This window comes from Aspergillus udagawae (assembly GCF_001078395.1).
Source record: "Aspergillus udagawae IFM 46973 DNA, scaffold_4, whole genome shotgun sequence".
Lineage (NCBI taxonomy): Eukaryota > Fungi > Ascomycota > Eurotiomycetes > Eurotiales > Aspergillaceae > Aspergillus > Aspergillus udagawae.
This window is the reverse complement of record NW_025091267.1, coordinates 3,645,477-3,665,089: the sequence shown is the minus strand read 5'-3', so window position 1 is coordinate 3,665,089 and position 19,613 is coordinate 3,645,477. Positions and strand designations below refer to the sequence as shown.

Here is a 19,613-nt window from a genome sequence, read left to right as displayed (position 1 = left end):
TCGCCAACTATTAGATGGCGAACGAAACCCCCAGACCTCGCTCATTGCTGGAGCTCCCTGCGGAAATCCTGCAGCATACCCTGGGCTTTCTCGACGAGAAAGAACTGCGTCGCATCGCGCGAGACGTAGAGGACCTCGCCTCGCACGCCAAAGAGGTAATAAAACTCCGATTCAGACAGAAAAATACTTACACCCTTCCAGATGAGGCTGCTGTTCTCGAGCGCCACGGGGGCAGGCTCCCCGACAACGTGCTGCCCACCAACCACCTTCGCCATCCCTGCGAAGTTCCCTTCATTCGCGTCCCCGACACCATTGCCGGCATCATCAGGACTGATAACCTCGAGATCCTGAAGGCGCTGATCGAGGCCGGTCTGGACCTGATGTCCTTCAGCTTTGGTGGCTGGCGCCTGCTGGGCCTGGCTCTCGCATGGGGTAATGAGGCCATTGCCAAGTACCTCATCGACAAGATGCAGCCCGAGGACCTACTGTATGGCGTTTGTCGCGTCGGAAGACGGGGCGAGCCGCCAAACTTCCTCACCTTAGCCGCGTACTACAGCGCCGACATCTTCCGCAGGATGTGGCAGCGGGTCCGCGGTCTGCCAAACTGGCAAGGCCAAGTCACCGAAGTGGCTCGCTTCCAGCTGTGCAGACACGCGGATGCGCTTCTGGCCTGGGACCTCGCCGAGGACGGGGTCGACATTGCAGTCTGTCTGATGCCCTTCCTCGGGAGAAATGCCTGGCATGCGGTCGCCGAGTCCAACGACAACATGGACTTCTTCGAGTACCTGTTCGGCCGCATTCCCGAGGCGATCAATAACAGCAGCGCGGAGAACGGACGCACGCCGCTGATGATCGCAGCCTCAGAGCAGTGGCATGATCGCACCAATGCGATCCAATGGATGCTCCGGCATGGAGCTGATCCCGCGATAGAGGTTGGTGGGAGAACCGCCGCTTGGTTTGCGAGCGCGGCGCACAACTTTCACTTGGCTAGTTTGCTTTCCTCTTCCTCTTCTCCGTACTCTGAGTCGCTTCGAGGCTGATACATGCAGGTTACTCCAACTGAAAGGCAAAAAGGAAAACAGAATACCCAAAAAAGGTACAGTACGTCTCGAACCTGGTGCAACCACCTACACTCTTCGACTTGTTTCCCAACCGCAAGGCAAAGTCACATTAGTCTAGATTAGTGGTAGCTCCGAAATATCAATATTGCAGTCACTGCTTCGATACAGCGCGTCACTTTAGTTCCATACATTGCTATGTCTCGTAGACTCGTACTTGCGTTGAACAATCCAAGCCCACCAGAATTTGCGTGCTCTGTAGTACTGCAAACAAGTCCTAGGAGCACGAGCGGGGAAAAGCGGCTCCTTACTGTTCCAGGTTCGGATGTGGAGCTCCGGGTGCTGAGCTTCAATTACTCTGTACTTACCTGCGCCTCGCGATCCCACCGCCTTATATAGACTACTGGCGAGTTTCTATCTCCAACGTTGTCATAAATGGTCCAAAATGAGGGTCATCGTCACTGGCGCCACTGGCTTGGTTGGTAGTGCCGTGGTGCGTCAATGCATTGCCAATCCCGCCATCACAAGGGCCCTGATTCTGACGCGGAAGCCTTTACCAAGCGACATCTCTGACAATCCCAAAATCACTGTTATTATTCATGAAGACTTCGGAAGCTATCCGCCAGAACTCTTGACACAGCTCAAGGGTGCGGAGGGCTGCATATGGTGTGTTAACAATGATAGGCACTGACTATGAAGATGTTAATAAGGGTGGACAGGGCTGTTGGAGGGCCAGCTTACCGTTTCCCAGATGTGGAAACCTGCAAAAAGGTGCATGGCTTTGCGCTTATTGCCGCGAATGCCTTTGCAGATACCTTAGCCCCGGCGCTGAATGGAAAGAAGTTCAAGTTTGTCTTTTGTAGTGGGATGGGGGCGGAATGGGATCAGACGAAGCGCTTGTGGTTCCTGAAGGATACCAGACGGATTAAGGTTAGTGACATTCGTTTGCCATCAACTTTGGGAATTTAGGTCTGATAACTGTGCAGGGTTATATTGAGAAGCAGCTAGCTGCTATTGCGGACAATGAAAGGGGCGGGTTCGCGGTCTCGTGCGTTCGACCAGGCGGGGTCTTATCCTCCAGAGCAAATATATTGGAGAAGCTGTCCGCAGGGATATTTCCCTGCATTGAAGACGACCATCTCGCAAGGGCGATGATCAAGGTCCTTCTGGACGACAATTCCGGGCGAATCATCGAAAATGACGAGTTGCTGAGGATGTGATGAGGCGCCGACTGCTGGTTTTTCTACGCTGGTATCGAGATGCCCTAACCGGAGGTTCTTATTGTGTTTTACCTCTCAATACGTCCTCGCTAGGATTAAGACCGTCTCCCTGATGGTTGCACCAGCTTCGGGACGTACTGTATTCTGTATGTTTTTCTCACCCAGTTTAGGTTTTGGTCTGGTTTTGATTTCGTACTGGCGTATATCGCAAGCCATATCATCACTTATTCTTGATTCCTCCTCTCGAGACATCTTGGTGGATTAATAGACCGTAACCCATTGTAAGCGTAGAGCGTAGAGTTCGGGCGACTTGTAAACAGAGAAAGATCCATAATAGCAGAGATGACTCCAAATTGGTTGTCATGATCATTGAACCGTTGCCTCTGTGGCTGCAGGAGCTAGACTCTATTACAAAATTTACTTTGCAATGGCTATGCTAATGCATTGCTATCCATGCATACCTGAAGCTGCCCAACCTGCTCAGGGTACTGAAGCCATTACGGGTCACATTGCTGAAGGTACGGCGGCGCCTGGCCTGCTCAATTCTACCAAGATGCCACTTTATCCGGAAAGTGAAATTCACTCATGCAATAGTGCTAAAGCATGAGATGAATAATGGATCAAGCTCCACAGCCAATCTGACGCAGAGGTTCTCTGGATTTATGATTGATATCCGTTTCGTGCTTCAAAGTATATACTTATGATGGTGGCTGGTCTAAAGCAGAGCCCTACTCCCCAGGCCGGACAACCATCGCTTACTTACTCTCAAAGAAGTAAAGCTTGTCGATAGAATCACCAATCGGCAACTTCTGTCATGATTCTTGGGCAATTGTGCCTTTGCCCGCCGAGGCTGAGCCTAATCAGGCGATCTTGTATTGCCAATAGCCTTGATTCCTGTGCCCCGCCTTTCGTCATGACCACATGGCAGTGCCCATGACAGATAAACAAAAGCTACAGAGTAGATATAAGACGCAGGATTCAAGCCTGCTGCAACAACTTTCCTGTCAACCATCGAATTACCAAAATGGAGGACCCTAACGGCTGGGAGATCTACGCATCGCAAAAGCAACTGAACCGGAGCAACTGGAGATCCGTCGCGGCTAGTCTCGGCCGCCAGCTGTCCACTACGCCTGAGCATTTGTCCAGGGTCTTGTATATTCCCCGTCATGACGGTACGACCTCGCATCTGCCGCTATACGATGTTAGCTCCCAGTACCTTGAGGCGATTGGCGATGCGCCCATCGGATCGAGCAAATACGCGGTTTGCCTGGGGATGATGAAGCGGCCCAAGGGCGACGGGACGGATCACGTCCCTGTGGCGTACATCGTCAACTTCACCGCAGGGGACAAGGATAAGGTCGTCGGGACGGTGGAGTATCGTGTCCAACCGGATTCAGCGGTGGCAGAGAATGCGGAGGTGGAGTTGTATGTTTCTCGTCAAAGCCAATACAATACGCACATCGCTAATGCTCTCAGGACAATCGGCAATGCCGATGACGAAGCTTGCTCGATCAAAGTCAACAGTGACTGTGCACAGCGAATTGACCCAGTCGCAGTCGGCGTCTCCTACCCCATTCCGCCCTCAGTGACCAAAGTCGGGACGGTCAAGCATCCCTACTTTCATTTCCGGATGCCTTTCGAGTCCAAGATGGCCCAGTTCGAGTGGCAAGTCCATCCAGTCGAGCATGGGCCGCTGCGATATACCCTGGTTCGCATGCCGGGCGAGGATACCACGGATGAGAGCAGCGCTGAGCCCGAGGCCGACGTGCATGCAATCTACCACCACATTGGACTGGGCGTGTCGATGTCCGTACCGCATAGTGAAGGTGTCCTGCTGCTACCGCCGTGCACAGACCCCAAGTCCGAGGCGATAATTGTAGCGAGTGTGCTGGGCATGCTCAGGCGGGTGCGTGGTCTGGATGGAGAGAAAGGGAAAAAGGAAGCGAAACACCACCGGTTTGGGTCGGTCAGGAAGATACTCAAGAGGGGGAATTGATGAGAAATGAGACTAGGGCGATTATGATATTCAAGTTGATATTTAATGAAAGTGCTTCTCTATGAGGAAAACGACTGGAAGTTATTAGGGAGGCGCGGCAGTTCCATGCATGATTCTATTCTTGAACTCCTAGACTTACGCCTCGCCGTGGCCTCTTGGTTGACCCACTGTACTAAATCAAAGCCCTGTACTCCCAAATGCTCTGTCAACTAATCTTTATCGTTGCTACAGGGGGATACTGCCCTTGAGTAGCCTCTCAGGCCAGGAGAACAGCCTTAATAAAGAATGCATCTGGATCCCAGAGAGTAAGCTCCTTAGTCATAGAGGGAAACACCTGGTACAGAAATCACTCTACATCTACGCTGCGTTATAGTTATAATGCGCCTAGACTTTACACAGAGCTTGCAGAATGAAGCCATGGCCTTAAGAATCTCCAGTTACGCAAAGTCCTGCATCGAAATGCCTTTTAGAGATTATTACTGTTCGGAAACTCAATGCTGGCCTTGAGGTGAGCTCACGGACGGAGCTCCAAACGTGCTGCAAGGTGCTATAACAGAATTACTTCGCAATGGCTATGCTAATACATTGCTAGCCATGCATAGCCTCCAGAGTAAGCACAATGTGTGTTTCCTGATTAGGAAATAGAAGAAGTGGATCTGCCCCGCACTGGCGTCTGGGTCGAAAAGCTCAACCAATCAAAAACATGAGTCAGCATGAGTCATTTTGGCTCATTCTTGGCATTTGCATGTCGGAGACTAACCGTTTCTGGAAACCGAGGATTGGCCAATCATATTACGTTGTCGTGTTGGATATTGAGATGAGGTTATAGAGATACAGGATGAGTGAGGATGATACAGGATGATGTTGATGATAATGAAGCCTGAGAGTAGGACATGATCTTGTTTGATCATAACGCTCATTTCGACTCATTATGAGGGTAGATGATAGTTGCAATAAGAGATACAGATAATGAGATATAAAGAATAGCTGTTAGAGGAGTAGTAGAAGTAGAGATGGACGCATTGGACACTGTGCTTCAGATGGAAGACTGAGATGATAGTTAGTTTCTGGTAAGTCATCCACAGTACACATATACTGCCTCTGTATGCAACCAAGAATGATTATACCCTCCGAGCTGATATGCGTGGCATTCTGAAGCTCTTGAAGATGAATCATAGGAAGACATCTTCAAGCGATGAGTCGACATCTTCTGACTTGATTCTTCTTGTTCTATCTGCTGTTGAGACTTACAATGGTCATCCTACTGACTGTCTTATATCCAGGACCACCAGTTAAGTAGCTTAGGGAGGACGGAGGAGGAGGAATGAACGTGAATGGCCAATTACTCAATAGTACCTCTATCGTTCCATAGGTAGACTTTCTGCAGACTAGTGGACCGATATTAATTAAGACTGCGCCCCACCCGCGGACGGTGCACCCGTAACTTATAAAGCGCCATCCCCCGCTTACTTTCTTACCCTCTCTTCTTCTCATCCATCATCGTCGCATTCGACGATCCAGGCGCCCTTTTTCCTATATCTTTGAGAACCCGCCGGGTCGCAGACCCGGCCTAAAGTATCGAACAATGTCGGCCACCGCCATATCTGTGCAGATGGTCCGCCAGACCGCCCACTTCTTCTTCCAGCCTCAGCAATTCGCATAGTTCCAATTCTACACATCTCCAACCGCATCATCAGTTTTCTTCCTTTGAGTTCTACGATAGTAACCCGGCGTTTTGTTCTCCAAATTTTGTCTTTCCGGACACCGATCTTGATCTTGCCTCGTTTGTTCCCGACCCGTCCTTGTCGCTCTACGACACCGACCCATCTGCCTTTCTACCATTACCCCCGGATCTCGCTGGTTCCGGTGATCTGGACTATGCAAGTCTGCCAACAGGGACTTCCAGTTCGCCGTATGCGCCCGATTCATTTGACTTGACTGCGATTTCGACTCCTGTTGATGTGAACGACTCTCTGCCTATTTTGGATATTGACTCCTCGGGCACGGATTCAGGTATGTATCACTAGTCCTGACTGGAACCAGAATCATACTGATATCGGCAGACACCCAAATCAACCACGGCCAACTACCTTTGCTCATGCCCGCCTCGAGACTCCCTCCCGTGTCCATTACTGCCCCATCGACCTCTAAGGACAACCCGCCGAAGGAGACCCCGAACCGGGTCTCGAAGCGTCAGCTCAATACCCTTGCTGCGCGGAGATACCGCCAGCGACGGGTGGACCGGATGAACGAGCTTGAGGCGGAACTGGAGAAGGTGAAGCGGGAGCGGGACGAGTTGAAGATGCGGGTGTCGAAGCTGGAGGGGGAGACGGAGGCGTTGAGGGGGTTGGTGAAGAATAGAGACAAGTAATTTGGTTAGTTTTGTGTATATTCAATGCAACATACTCTTACTCTTGTAATGAATCTCCCACTTGTTGATCTGGTCTCGTGATGTATTGCCAACTGCTCGTCCGTGTCAATCAGCCATGGCGTTATCCCACGGAGTCAGCATACAAGTAGAGACCACTGCTGGAAGATGAGATATAATAATATCTTACTTACTACACAGTCTGATTTAAGGTATATCAATATTTAACTGCTCAGATATCAGTTCTGCCGTTGAGATAAACCTTAATGGTAATGACTGTTGGTGATCCACCCAAGCCTCTGTACATCCTGCGGCTGATCTCCCACAAATCAGGCTGCATCCGGATTATCAATCAACCCATTTCCAGGGTTACTGATGGAGATTTCCAAGATCGACGGAATGTTAAGCAGTAGAGAGAGAGACGAAGGAAAAGGGGATAATACAAGAGAGTAACAGTGACGTCATTGCGCATCATTTGCCGAACCACAGCACCAACTGGTTCCTTTCCCTGGAAAGAGAAGATCCTGTCGAGATCTGTGCCTCGTCCCCAGAGCCTCCATCTTTAGCTCAATCGTCAACTCAATCGTACAGAGAGTGTTCTAGACAGTGGGCGATGTGCCCAGGGCTCATCCACCATGTCCCCCAGCGATAACAGCAACAACGATAGCCACACCCTGAATGAGAACGAGACCGAGGACCAGAGCAAGAACGATGGGATCACGAGCAAGGCAGGTAAACTCATCAGAGATGGGACTGGCAGAAAAGTATGCGCTAACTGTCTCCCCCAAGCAGAGCATGGACCTAGCCCCCTGCACCAGCTGCACCGGGCTGGACCGGCCAGACGCACCCCTGGTTATGAACCCAGGCAATGAGGACGACGTGGACGACGTCGCGACGAAGCTGATCATGGAGGACCCCAGCTACCACCGGGACCTGCTTAGGGATATGCTCAACGTGATGCGCCTGGTGGACGACGCTCACGTGCAGACGCTGCTGGGGATGATCCGCTCCGACTGCGCGCTGGAGGAAATGAAACACTTCGTCGACAAGACCTTGAAGGATGTGCAGGATGCCGGCCGCGACGGGGAGACGGTCGAGCGGCTGCAGGATATGCGGATGCGGGTGCGCATCGAGAGCGGCGAGCCGGCGTTTCGGCCGCAGGTCATGGACATCCATTATCTGTGCGACGGGGTGCCATACAAGGTGCCTGCCAAGCCGTGGACGACGGTGACGGATGACGACGCGCTGGTGTCGCATCTGATATCGTTGTATTTCACCTGGGATTATCCGTTCTACGCGTTTGTCGATATGAGGGCGTTTGTCCAGCATATGCAGGACAGGAATACCAACTCGGACCTGTGCAGTCCGTTTCTGGTCAACGCCATGCTGGCCAATGCATGTGTATGTCTGTCTGTCTGTCTGTCCGGTCTGGGGAGACTTTGCTGACAGGAACAGCATTATTCACAGTACTCCGAGGCATATGCGATACCGGGCGATGTGAAAACCAAGGGGAGTGATTTCCTCGCCGAAGCCGAACGACACATGCATAGCTACCAGCTCGAACGAGGGAGGAATGTCCGCCTTGCGTCTTTGCAGGCGACCCTGCTTCTGTATGAAAGGTAGGTGCCTTCCCCAGAAACCATTGCCGCGTATATTGACAGTGCAGGTATTCCATGTCTGGCGACGACGACCTGGGATACACCATGTTGAACCGCGCCATCGACATGGCCGAGTCCCTTGGAATCATCAACGGCCCGGATCTCGACCTGGACAAGCTGCAAATGTCCGAGGAGATGCGATCGTCGATCAAACGAACTGCCTGGGGGTTATTCCAGGTCGACACGTAGGTCCTTGTACTCTGCTCCGCTCGTTCTGCTCCCGCTGACGGCATAGCGTTGTGCACACCAACTTCCGAAAACCGAGCAAAATCCACCACGTGTGCGTCGAGCGCATCGACCGCGATGAAAGCCAGCCCAGCGAGCTATGGGTCCCTTACCCGACAGGCAGAACGCCTCGGCCGTCGTTTCTCAGCCAATACTTTGACGAAGCGTGCCGACTGTCCTTCATCGCGAGGGACATCTCCCACCATCTGTATCAAGAGCCTAAAACCGACGCCACCCAGCACGAACGAAAGAAGGAGTTTTACGACAAGCTCCAGGACTGGGAAGCCGAGCTCCCGGACTGTTTCGACCCAGCCGGCAAACCCCCGGCCCATATCATCTTACTGAGGTTGCCTCTCCTTTCCCTTGGCTTGGCCTCCGCTTACTGACGCTATGACATAGGATGCGCTACCACGCCATCATGATCAGCCTCTCGCGCGACGGGTTTGGCGTCCACACCTTCTTCTCCGAGGAAGAAGGCAAAACACAGACCACCGTCCCCCCGTCCAGCCAGCTCCCGCCGCACCTCCGCGACAAAGCAACCGAGCAGAGTCTCGCGTCGGCACGCGCCATCGCGGCCCTGGTCCGCATCCACCGCGAGGAATACGGCATCGGCCGCACGCACCCGTTCACCACGTACGCGATCATGGTCGCGCTGTTCACGATGCTCGACCACGCATCGTTCGACATTCTAGACAGTGACTTTCTGGCCCTCACCAGTGCGTTCTCGGTCATCGCGTGCCGGTCGCAGGTGGGTCGGAATCTGTTCCATATCTTCCGGCAGTCGGTAAGGGCGCATGACCCGGAGGCGCGCGTGCTGCAGTCGGACGAGGCGCCGGAGGAGATCAAAGAGCTATTTGGGCGGTATCCGCGCTCGCAGAAACCGGACAAATGGGATGATTATGAGGATGGGCTGGATAAGTTGGGGGAGGGCGAGGGGCGGGATGCGGGGTCGGTGGATGGCACGAGGATGAGAAATTATGCGGCGTCGGGGGTGCGTGATATGTTGAAAAAGTATGAGAGTCTGAGTCTGGGGCACGATCGGAAGTAGCAGCCTCTTCTGCATGTATTTGTATCTATCTATCTATCTATCTATCCATACTATCATGAATGCACGGTCGCGTCTATATCGACCACTCAATCGCCTGTGATATACACACATGCCACCGAGCTTAAGTGTCCAGACAATTATCTCTAGCCAGTAAGAGAATCAGATACTGAGAAATTTAGATAGTGGGTAGTATGTAGATATACTACGGTCAAAGTAGTCCTGTCATACTCCCCATACCCCAAGCGCAACCAGTATAAGACATGGCATGCTACGCTCGCTTCGCTGCTCAGTAATGATACACAAAATCCAACGCCTTGTCCCCCGTCCTCACAGCCCTTGTATCCTCCTTCTCCCCCGCCTCAATCTCCCTCTTCAAGCTATTCTCCCTCCGAAGATACACCGCATGCGCCAGAACCACCGCCTGGGAAACGACCAGCGCCCCCAGCGAGAACGAATTGCCAAGCACATACGGCGACGTCCGATAGATCTGCCCGGAGACAATCCCCGCCAGGTTCCCAATCGTCTGCTGGACGCCGATCTCCAGCGCGCGGCGGTAATGCGGCGCCACATTCACATTCAGCCAGGCGATGTTCAGCCCGACGCCGGTGTAGGTCGCCACCCCGATGAGGTACGTCGCGAAATACTTGACCGCATCATTCGACACCGCCAGGAGGAGGATATACCCGACCAGCCCGAAGACGTTGGCGACCAGCAGGAACGGCGCAAAGCGGCTGTACCGGTCCGCCGCCCACGCGACGCTCACAAACACAATCGCCGCCCAGCAGTACACCGGCACGGTGAGGATGTTGCTCATGAGCGAGTCGTAGCCGATCCCCTTGAGAATGGTGGGGAGGAAGGTGCTGAACCCATAGAGCAGAATATCCTGGCAGAACTGCGTGACGGCGCTGAAGGCGAGTTTGGGGTCGGCGATGGCGATGCGCATCTCGGCCCAGGTGAACTCGTCGCTGCCCATGTAGGCGCGGCGCTGCTCGTTGCGCACGCGCATCATGTGTTTCTCGTCGGGGGTGAGGAAGTAGGCGTTGGCGGGGTCGTTGGGGAGGCCGAACCAGATGAGGAATGCGCAGATGAGGCTGAACAGGCCTTCGATTATGTATACCCATCTTTCAGTTGCATTGCGTTAGCATTTTCATTTACTCTAAGGTGACGTGAAGTGAAGAGAGTGAGGTACCTCCATCCAGCCTTCCCGCCAATGCCATCCATATGCAATAGGCCATACGCAAGCAACCCGCCAAACGCGCCCGAGATGGCGGCGCAGCTCATGAGGTACGACACCCGCTTCGCCTGCTCCTCGCGGCGGTAGACCATCGTCAGGTACAGATTGAGGCAGGGGAAGAGGCCGGCCTCGCAGGCGCCTAGGATGAGCCGGGTAGCGTAGAGCGCGGGAACATTCGTCACGAACCCCGTGAAGACGGTCGTGATGGACCAGACGATGCACAGCCCCGTTAGGATGTTGCGCGGGGTGAGCTTCTTCATCAGCACGGCCCATGGGGCCTCGAGGAGCACGTAGGTCACGTAGAAGATGGAGACGGCGGTGGAGAATTGGCTGGGCGAGGCGCCGATGTCTTCGGGCATGCCTGCTACTTTGACGTTTCCTATTTCGTGTCAGTGTAGATCAGATAGCTGGGTAAGAGGGAAGATACCGATGTTGGTTCGGTCGAGGAAGCAGGAGAGGTAGGTTAGCATGATGATGGGGACAAAGGCGAGGTCGAGTTTGAGGAGGAGTTTGCGCTCCTTTTTCGGGTCGAGGACGACATTTTCGATGGCGATGCCCTGGTCGATGTCTTTCTCTTGGGCATTGTCGCCTTCCAGGGGTTCCTGGAGGGAGGGTTTGTGGTCTACTGGCTCGGTGGACATTTCGTCTGACTCTGGAGTCTGGAGTATAGACGACCAAGTCTGGATGCACCGAGGACTAGTCTTATAACGAGCTGGCCAGGATCGGTAAATGATAGCAGTTACCCCGGAATCTGATAGGCAATACAATACGGCAATGGATTATCTTCCGTAATGAAAACTGCCATGCCAATCGTTTTCCTCGGCCGATCATCCCCTCATCGGGCCGATACAATCAAGCTATTGGGGTGATAACAGTGGAGCAGCGTGGGGTGGAGATGGGGACACTTTAGTCTGTGGCTGTTGAAGAATTGGAGCCCAAGCAAGGTAAATGGCGGCAACTCAGTCCGTGTGGATCGGCAGGAGTACCCAGAATACTGATGGCCTGATAGGATGTTGAGTCCCGACTTGCAAGGGGGAGCCTATCTCGGAGCCCACATGCCGATATCTGGGGTATCCTGGTTAAGATACCAGTTGCTGATAGATAGACACACTCCATATGGTAGTGATAGTGAATCTCTGGGGTGCATCCTGTCTCTACGTACATCCACTTCCATATCGTGGTCGTAAGTTCGTACCCATACCTATCAACCAAGCAAAATGGGCAGCTCCGCCACCACCAACAGCAACAACAGCATCACCACAAAAAGCGACAACAAAAGCGACGGCAAAAGCAATGGCAGCAGCTACACCACGCGCCTCCTCGCCCGCCAAAACCTCATAACCAACACCTCCAGCCTCTCCCCGGGCTCCCTGCAAGCCAATCTCCTCGTCCTCCCCTCCCGCTACGCCCCCGACTTCCACGCCCTCTGCCTCCGCAACCCCGTGCCCTGCCCTCTACTAGGCATCATTCCAGCCGGTAACCCGCACACCGTCTCCCCAGCCGCCTGCATCACCCACCCGGATTTCGACCTCCGTACCGACTTCCCCCAGTACCGCGTCTACCGCGCGGGCCGACACATCGCCAGCACGAAGGACCTGAATGAGGTATACACGCCCGACCACGTGGGATTCCTGCTCGGCTGCTCGTTTAGTTTCGAGGATGCGTTGAGCAAGGCCGGGTTGACGCCACGGCATCAGATTACCGGCCGCGTTGTGGCCATGTATCGGACCAGGGTGCCGCTCATGCCTGCCGGCGTGTTCAGCAAAGCGTGCATGGTTGTCTCGATGAGGCCGTATAGGACTACAGATGTGGAGCGGGTGAGGGAGGTGACAAGACCATATGGGGCGACGCATGGCGAGCCGGTTTCGTGGGGGTGGGACGGGGCGGAGAAGTTAGGGATTAACGACATTAACGTGCCGGATTGGGGAGAGGCGCAGGTGTTTGAGGAGGGCGAGGTGCCTATTTTTTGGGTAAGTGGGATACTTCATCTTGTGGCCGTATATGAGGTGCAGGGCTGACTGACGGTAGGCGTGCGGGGTGACGCCGCAGTTGGCGGTTGAGATGGCGGGCGACAAGATCGACGGGCTGGTGTTTGCCCATGAGCCGGGGAATATGTTGGTTACCGACTGGACGGTGAGGGATCTGGAGGCGTTGAGGAAGAAGGCTGGGATTGCTATGCCGATGTAACTCTGCTGATAGACCCCGTAGGATAAGGGAGACCTTCGTCTGCCAGTACATCGATCATTCAATGGCATCGCATTTGTCGTAACTCCAACGCCAGTCTTCATATGTGATGATCTGATACTGGAGGGGCGGCTGTCAAAACAAATCTCGCATGACACTTGACAGATCCCCTCCATAATCATACATATACCCATTGGCCATCCTGCCATTGCCATCGTCAAAGACCTGCGTCACTCCCATGATCTGATTCTCCAGCGTCCCCACGGCCTCGAACCACTCCATCAACTCCTGCGTCATCTGCGCCCCGTCCTGCGGGGTCTGGCTCTGAGTGCTGGCCGGCACCATATCCACCGTCTGATTAGCAGTCAAGACACGCTGCTCCGGAGCCGACTGCCGAAGCCCAACCTGCGGCCCGAGCTTGCGCAGGCTCTTGATCGATTTCCACAGCCGCCGGGAAATGTACGATTGTGTGGAGAAGCCCTTGACCAGCTCCAGGGCCATGTAGAACTCCTCCTTGCACCGGCTGCTGAACTGGCTCGGCGCCTGCACCACAGCCAGAAACAGGACGGCCAGCGCAGACACTAAGAACCAATTAAAGGCAACCTGCTGCAGCTGGTAAATGTCCGACGTCTCGTTCAGCCGCGTGATGAAGCGGATCGTGTCCTTGGCCAGGTCAACGGCCGTCTGGCACTCGGCCGGATAGCGCACGATATGCGCCGCCGAGTGCAGGACGGGTCGGTGGATGAGCATGCGCAGCTGGTTGGCTCGCAGGTGCAGCAGTGCGCGCAGCCGGCGGATGCTGCGTGGTTCCGTGGCTGGGCTGTCATCCCCCAAACGCAACGACGCCGGGATGGCGGCCGCCCATTGCAACACCCGCCAGTCCAGATAGTTCATCTCGTCCTTTTTGATCTCGCCGGTGTTGTTGAAGGCGCAGATGAACTTCCACACCTTGGCCGCGATGCGACTGTACCGGATCATCACGCGCAGGTACGGGGTCTTTTCCTCGGGCTCGGGCAGCCAGGGGTCGATGTCGCTGTCCTCGAGAGAAAAGGGCATGCCCGTGCCAAAGCTCCAGCGCATGTCCAGCGTGTAGATGGACCAGAACATCCTCAGGACTCGATCCCGGCCGGCCGCCACCACCGTCGGATGGCTGAGCGTCTCGCGTCGGTGCAGGCCTTTTTCCAGACACATGCGCTCGACGATGCCGATCGTGCGCCACGCCAGCGCCTCTTCGTCCATTTGAAAGTAGAAAATCGCCTGACCCTTAGCACCCTCGCGTCATAGAACGGGAGGAAAACTCACCACCAAAGTCAAAAAGATAATCCGGTCGATCTCCGGCGCGCCCCAGACACAGTCGTCCGCCACATCGCGCACACTCTCAAACAGCCGCATGGCCAGCGCACTGCGCCCGCTCGCCTCCGCCGTCAGCGCACACGCGAACACCAGCCGCAGGATATGCACGTCGTAATCCCCAGACCGCAGGGGAAGTCGCGGAGACGGCCCATAGAGACCCTCCACCTGCCGCAGCAACTCCTCCAGCTCCAGCACAGGGTACATGATCCCCATCTCCTCCTCATAGACCCGACACAGCCGGATGGCCTCGGCCTTGCTGATCGTCCAGAGGGGGTCTTTTAGCATCCCGAGCGGGCTGCCGTCCCCAGGCGGCGTGTCATCCCCGTCATCCCCTTCCTCGCCGACCTCGTCCCCGTCCCCGTCGCCATCGACAATCCCCCGGCGCTGCAGACTACTCTTAGCCAAATCAAAACTAAAAGCCGAGGTCGTGGGACCCTGAAAGGTCAACTCCCTCGCTGACGAAGGTCGACGGAAGGCACGCTGCCCCTGGTCCTGCGGCGAGCCGCCGGGTCGCGAGAGCGCGTAGACCGCAGCCGAGAGCGCAGAGATCTGCTCCTGCATGGCAGTCATTTGCGCAATGAGACAAGACATATTCCTGCTTTGTCAGTGTGCATGTCGAATGACTGAATGAATGAATCACATACTGCTGGTCACTCGAGTCGGGTCGCGGCCTCTCCGCGTAGACGCATTCGATATGTTGCCGGCCGCAGCGTTGACAGGGTGATTGCCCGTTGCATTTGATCTTGCGTCGTTTGCATTCATTGCTGATCTGGTTAGTGAATTATTGTTGTCGTAGTTCCGGGGTAGGCTCACCATGCTTTGGTGATGTATTTCCGCCGTCGTTTCCGGGGACGGGAGTTTTCGTCCCGGGCATTTGGCCACGTATCTGGGACTGGAGGGCTTTGAGAATGGTCCATCGTCTTTGGACCAGTGGAGCAGGATGGGTAGAATAGGAATAATGAAGGTATTCAACTGTGAACTGCGTAGGAATGAATGCGGAGGGGAAACGCGGGGATTCCGTCCCGAGCGGAATTAGTGCCTCGGTGTTGGTGCCTGTGTGCCTGTGTGCCTGCGTGCCTGCGTGCCTGATGGTACTCTATCGACAGCACTTTGATCGATATTGAATATTGAGAAGGATTACCAGTTGATACGATTTATTGCGATGAAGGCCGTAATAATATCTCACATGCTAGACGCTTTTACACAACAAGACACTTCAAGTAAATATCTACTACAACTCCTTGGTCCGCTCATCACTCTCGGCAATCCATTGCTGCAGCTTCGACGCGTCCCGGGGCTTGAATCCCACCTTGAACGGCTTGGGCTCCGTGGTCAACGCGGTCGGAATGGCATTGCACTCGATCGCATCCAGGATCGGCCGGTCAGCAGGATCGCGCGCCGGATGCATCGTAAAGGCCGTGATCAGGCGGATGTAGGCCGTGTACAGCTCGCGGTTGGCCAGATGGGAGCCTGCGCACATGCGCGATCCAGCGCCGTAGCCGTAGTGGGGGGTGCCCGAGCCTTCGCTGACGTCGAGGTATCGCTCGGGAATGAACTTGTCGGGCATCTTGAAGTGGTCTTCGTCGTAGTCGGCGGCATATGCGTTCTACGCTGTCAGCATTTGGCGGAAGAAGGTTGAAGACTACTTACCATGAAAAAGGTCGTTCCAGCAGGGATGGTGGCGCCGTTGTAGACAATGTCCTTGGTGCTCTCGCGGGGCAGGCAGATGGGGATGACGGTCCAATATCTCAGGGTTTCCTTGACGAGAGCCGTGACGTACGGCACTTTCTCCTCGACCAGGCACTTTTCCCACGCGTCTCCGTTGGGATAGACCTTCATGATCTCGTCGTGGGCCTTTTGCTGGATGCGCTGGCCGTCCTCGGACGCCAGGTAGGCAATGCCCATGATCAGATTCCCCGGAACGGTATCCAGGCCGGCGGACACCATGGTCAAGCAGATGGATTTCACCTCAGCTGTAAGGCCAAAAGGTCAGTAAGGCAAGGCGTCGAACTGATAAGGCTACTTACCCTCGTTCAGCTTGGCTTCTGGATCTTTGAGAATGTTGCCGGTAATGCATGGCTTGTCGGTACCTTGGGCGATGCGTTCCTTGAGCATGTCCAGCAAGAACGTCAGGTACTTGTCGCGACGCACCCGGAATTCCTCAGCCTCTCGATTCGTCTTGGGGAGGATGCGCAGCAGCGGGATATAGTCTTGCCAGTTGTTGCTGGTGCTGCGGAAGTTGGACACGCCGCGCTCGACGTCGACGATCTCGCGCAGCAGCGCGTCGTCGACGTTGCCTTCAATGCGGAACCCATAGTTGAGGGTGAGACTGGTGTTGAGCGCAAACCGCTGGAAGTAGGCCGTCGGATTGATGTCCACTGCCCCGTTGCGGCAGTCCTTGAGCAGCTCCCTGATACTGGCCGTGGCTTCGAGGTCGATGATGGGCATGTACGACTGCACGGCGGGGCGATTCAGCGCAGTGGCCGCAGCCTTTCGGCGTCGCTTGCAGGACTCATCCCAGGGCGAGGTGCCAATCGTAAAACCCTGGGAGCTGGACACGACGCTGTGGAAGGTGTGGAAGGTGGGCCGCGAGATGAGGGCGGACTGGTCTTTGATCCACAGCTGTTTCACCGAATCGAAGCTGTTGGCAAATACGATGCGCTAGCAGTCGCGGTCAGCAAGAGACCCCGCTTCAGGTAAAAGGACGAAGTGCAGTGGACCAACCTTGTTCCCCATGCGCACTTGGAACACAGGCCCGTACTTCTTGGCCCATTTGGCGGCGACGGTGGCGTGTTGGTCGCCAAGCTGTAGCAGATTGCCAAATACAGGCACTCCGGGAATCTCAGGAAGGCCTTTGATCTTGGGGATGTCCGTGCGATTCAAGTAGCGGATGAGAAAGTACACCGCCGCGAGGACGGCAATGACAATGGTCTGCGCCATCAGATATCTCCTTTGGATGAGGTTTGTTACGGATATGGATATAGGTATAAGTGGTGATAATAAATGCAACGGATGCGACCGTTTTTATAGATGCCTGGTCGTGGATCTGTCACCCCTCTTTACCTCCGCAGTGGCATTCCGCGTAAGTTACTGTCATACCCCAACAGGGATCTGCATAGTTGTCCAGTCGCTGTAGTCCATCTGCATCTCCAGTGAATAATGGACGACGGGGATTGGTCAATCATCATCAACCGAGGACGCGACCAGACAGCGGGATTTCGGAATTTCTTCCGCTGCGGTTGTGTGCGGATATGGACATCAGATTCAAGTTTCCTACAGTATAGCATCTCTTACTTAGGTCTATAATAACTATAGATTTAGACTTCTCCTCAGAGGAGACTTAATCCTCAAAGTATTTACCTAAGCTCTTAAAGGATGCTATTATGGCTTCCGTCTCAACTTATATACTTGAGCCTTGAGGCTAATATTACCAATACTATATATTCCATAAATGCGGATCTGCTTGAGATATGTAACCACATACAGGATACTGTGCAACAACACATTGATGAGATAGAACGGAAGAGGTCCGAGAGAGTGCCCCCTATTGAAATCCAATGGGTCCACTGGCATCGCAGGAACGACGCAGCAGACAAGGCAGCTCCCAAGTTGAGCCTGGGCTTACAGGTTGCTGGGCATCCGTCCTTTTCCTTAGGATATTGACCCCCCGAGGTCACCAGGATTTATCTGCAGTTGAGAGCGTTCGACCCACAGCAAGGGCAATAACTGCTATCCCGAGAGCTTTGAAAGAGACCATTTCTATAAAAGGATTCAGTATAAGGACTACGTAGTTAGACGGGTATAGGGTAGTATCTACCGTATAAGAATGTAATCGAGTATCTTGGATTAACAATAGATGTCTGGTTGTTTGAATTAACAGAGACAACTCACAGATAAATAGAGGCTCTTTATACAGTTTTATATCATGCATAGCCATGTCGCTGGCCCTGGATAGTCTCGATATGAGAGACAATGTCTTGGTATCAGAAAGTTTCACCAGTCCCAATCCTGAAGGATCTGAGACCACGATCAGCTACCTCTGTTGGCTATGTAGATAGACACGTCTAATCATTTGACTGCACCCCTAGACTTAACTTAACCGATCGAACAACACACAGGTAACCTGCAAGGCGAGTGTATGTCTTGCCGTAGCATAGATGAACCGGACCAGCTAAAATCATATTCATCCCAACGCCAACGCCTCGCTAACCGACAGACAAGACAGAAAAGAAACAAATTGGCAACCAACTATCCATACTTCTTAATACCTTCTCCTCGTCTTACGTCCCCCAGGCAGCCAATGATGGAAATACACCTGTCCAGCAGACGCAGACGCAGACGCAGCCGTAGATATCGCCGCCCCCAACCCAGCTCTTGCTCTTCCCTCACTACTCCATGCCCGCCGTTTATATGCCCTTCGCAGGAAGCTATCATCCAGCTGTACTCGCCGATACACCACGGGCCGAGCGTGCTCATGCTCACGCTGTCTGACTGAGAGCATACCCTCCGACACCGGTACCGGCCCTGTGCATGACTCAGCTCATCATCTTGTAGCTAACTATAACAAAAGATAGGGTAAATACCTCGGTAACCCCCCCGTAGATGCGGATACACCCCGTTCCCATCCCTAGACGCATACGCATACCCACCGCGCGCGGGTGCACACATATCTGCAGAAGGAACAGGAGTCTCACGAGGCGCCGACGCAGCAGCTACCAGGAACGGGATATAGATGGCAGGGATGCCCCTCCTCAAGGCATCCGTCAGAACTGCATACTCGGCTTGCCGTCTGGCGAGTTTGGCTTTTTCGATGTCGGTTTGGGTTGATGCCGTATCGGGATTTGGGGCGTACATGGTAGTATTTCCTGGGTTTTGCTTGGTTTGAAGTTTGGCTGGTTGCGGGTTGCAAGTTGCAATTGCTGGGGGTTATACAGCTAAATACTCCGTACGTACTCCTCAGCACGGCAGAGACTTGACTTTCTTTCTTTCTTGCAGTCAAGGGTCCATGTGCCGCGTCATGCATAAATAGATTAACGTTACACTGGTTTTCTAGTAGACGGGAGGGTTGCATAGGCTAGGATCTACACTCAGATCAAGTGTGGCGGTGGGTGTTTCAGGTTGTTTCAACTAGAGCTGTTTATCTGCAGGACATGCCTGTCATACGGAGTACATAGCTAGCCAAATCAAGTATTCTGTGTGTCCTTGTGATCATCCGCTTCAGCATAAACCATAGAGTTACTCGTGCAGTGAATCATCTACTATACATTCA

At 53.9% G+C, this 19,613-nt stretch overlaps 10 protein-coding genes across 10 annotated transcripts; 6 read left to right on the top strand and 4 right to left on the bottom strand.

Annotated features, from left to right (window-relative positions):
- Window positions 1-14: 14 nt before the first annotated feature.
- On the top strand, window positions 15-1,040 carry Aud_006650 (ankyrin repeat protein; the record flags this gene model as incomplete). The annotated part of the gene is made up of 1 exon (XM_043291549.1): window positions 15-1,040. The coding sequence occupies one exon, from the start codon at window positions 15-17 to the stop codon at window positions 1,038-1,040; it is 1,026 nt and encodes a 341-aa protein (XP_043147484.1).
- Window positions 1,041-1,503: 463 nt separating this feature from the next.
- Aud_006649 (uncharacterized protein) lies at window positions 1,504-2,278 on the top strand (the record flags this gene model as incomplete). The annotated part of the gene is made up of 3 exons (XM_043291548.1): window positions 1,504-1,724; window positions 1,778-1,988; window positions 2,045-2,278. The coding sequence occupies 3 exons, from the start codon at window positions 1,504-1,506 to the stop codon at window positions 2,276-2,278; spliced, it is 666 nt and encodes a 221-aa protein (XP_043147483.1).
- A 1,024-nt stretch (window positions 2,279-3,302) lies between these two features.
- Window positions 3,303-4,274, top strand: Aud_006648 (uncharacterized protein; the record flags this gene model as incomplete). The annotated part of the gene is made up of 2 exons (XM_043291547.1): window positions 3,303-3,703; window positions 3,755-4,274. 2 exons carry the CDS (start codon window positions 3,303-3,305, stop codon window positions 4,272-4,274), a joined length of 921 nt encoding a protein of 306 aa, XP_043147482.1.
- A 1,585-nt stretch (window positions 4,275-5,859) lies between these two features.
- On the top strand, window positions 5,860-6,645 carry Aud_006647 (bZIP transcription factor JlbA/IDI-4; the record flags this gene model as incomplete). The annotated part of the gene is made up of 3 exons (XM_043291546.1): window positions 5,860-5,889; window positions 5,972-6,287; window positions 6,338-6,645. 3 exons carry the CDS (start codon window positions 5,860-5,862, stop codon window positions 6,643-6,645), a joined length of 654 nt encoding a protein of 217 aa, XP_043147481.1.
- Window positions 6,646-7,277: 632 nt separating this feature from the next.
- On the top strand, window positions 7,278-9,573 carry Aud_006646 (transcription factor domain-containing protein; the record flags this gene model as incomplete). The annotated part of the gene is made up of 6 exons (XM_043291545.1): window positions 7,278-7,406; window positions 7,435-8,043; window positions 8,098-8,261; window positions 8,309-8,485; window positions 8,536-8,871; window positions 8,925-9,573. The coding sequence occupies 6 exons, from the start codon at window positions 7,278-7,280 to the stop codon at window positions 9,571-9,573; spliced, it is 2,064 nt and encodes a 687-aa protein (XP_043147480.1).
- A 286-nt stretch (window positions 9,574-9,859) lies between these two features.
- Window positions 9,860-11,448, bottom strand: Aud_006645 (allantoate permease family MFS transporter; the record flags this gene model as incomplete). Its single annotated transcript, XM_043291544.1, has 3 exons — window positions 9,860-10,694; window positions 10,763-11,186; window positions 11,235-11,448. 3 exons carry the CDS (start codon window positions 11,446-11,448, stop codon window positions 9,860-9,862), a joined length of 1,473 nt encoding a protein of 490 aa, XP_043147479.1.
- Window positions 11,449-12,024: 576 nt separating this feature from the next.
- Aud_006644 (DUF1445 domain protein) lies at window positions 12,025-12,994 on the top strand (the record flags this gene model as incomplete). The annotated part of the gene is made up of 2 exons (XM_043291543.1): window positions 12,025-12,777; window positions 12,836-12,994. 2 exons carry the CDS (start codon window positions 12,025-12,027, stop codon window positions 12,992-12,994), a joined length of 912 nt encoding a protein of 303 aa, XP_043147478.1.
- Window positions 12,995-13,126: 132 nt separating this feature from the next.
- Aud_006643 (putative C6 transcription factor) lies at window positions 13,127-15,261 on the bottom strand (the record flags this gene model as incomplete). The annotated part of the gene is made up of 4 exons (XM_043291542.1): window positions 13,127-14,248; window positions 14,294-14,939; window positions 14,989-15,108; window positions 15,158-15,261. 4 exons carry the CDS (start codon window positions 15,259-15,261, stop codon window positions 13,127-13,129), a joined length of 1,992 nt encoding a protein of 663 aa, XP_043147477.1.
- Window positions 15,262-15,575: 314 nt separating this feature from the next.
- On the bottom strand, window positions 15,576-17,284 carry Aud_006642 (cytochrome P450; the record flags this gene model as incomplete). Its single annotated transcript, XM_043291541.1, has 4 exons — window positions 15,576-15,950; window positions 15,995-16,317; window positions 16,372-17,005; window positions 17,069-17,284. 4 exons carry the CDS (start codon window positions 17,282-17,284, stop codon window positions 15,576-15,578), a joined length of 1,548 nt encoding a protein of 515 aa, XP_043147476.1.
- Window positions 17,285-18,605: 1,321 nt separating this feature from the next.
- Aud_006641 (uncharacterized protein) lies at window positions 18,606-19,198 on the bottom strand (the record flags this gene model as incomplete). Its single annotated transcript, XM_043291540.1, has 2 exons — window positions 18,606-18,868; window positions 18,928-19,198. 2 exons carry the CDS (start codon window positions 19,196-19,198, stop codon window positions 18,606-18,608), a joined length of 534 nt encoding a protein of 177 aa, XP_043147475.1.
- Window positions 19,199-19,613: the final 415 nt, after the last annotated feature.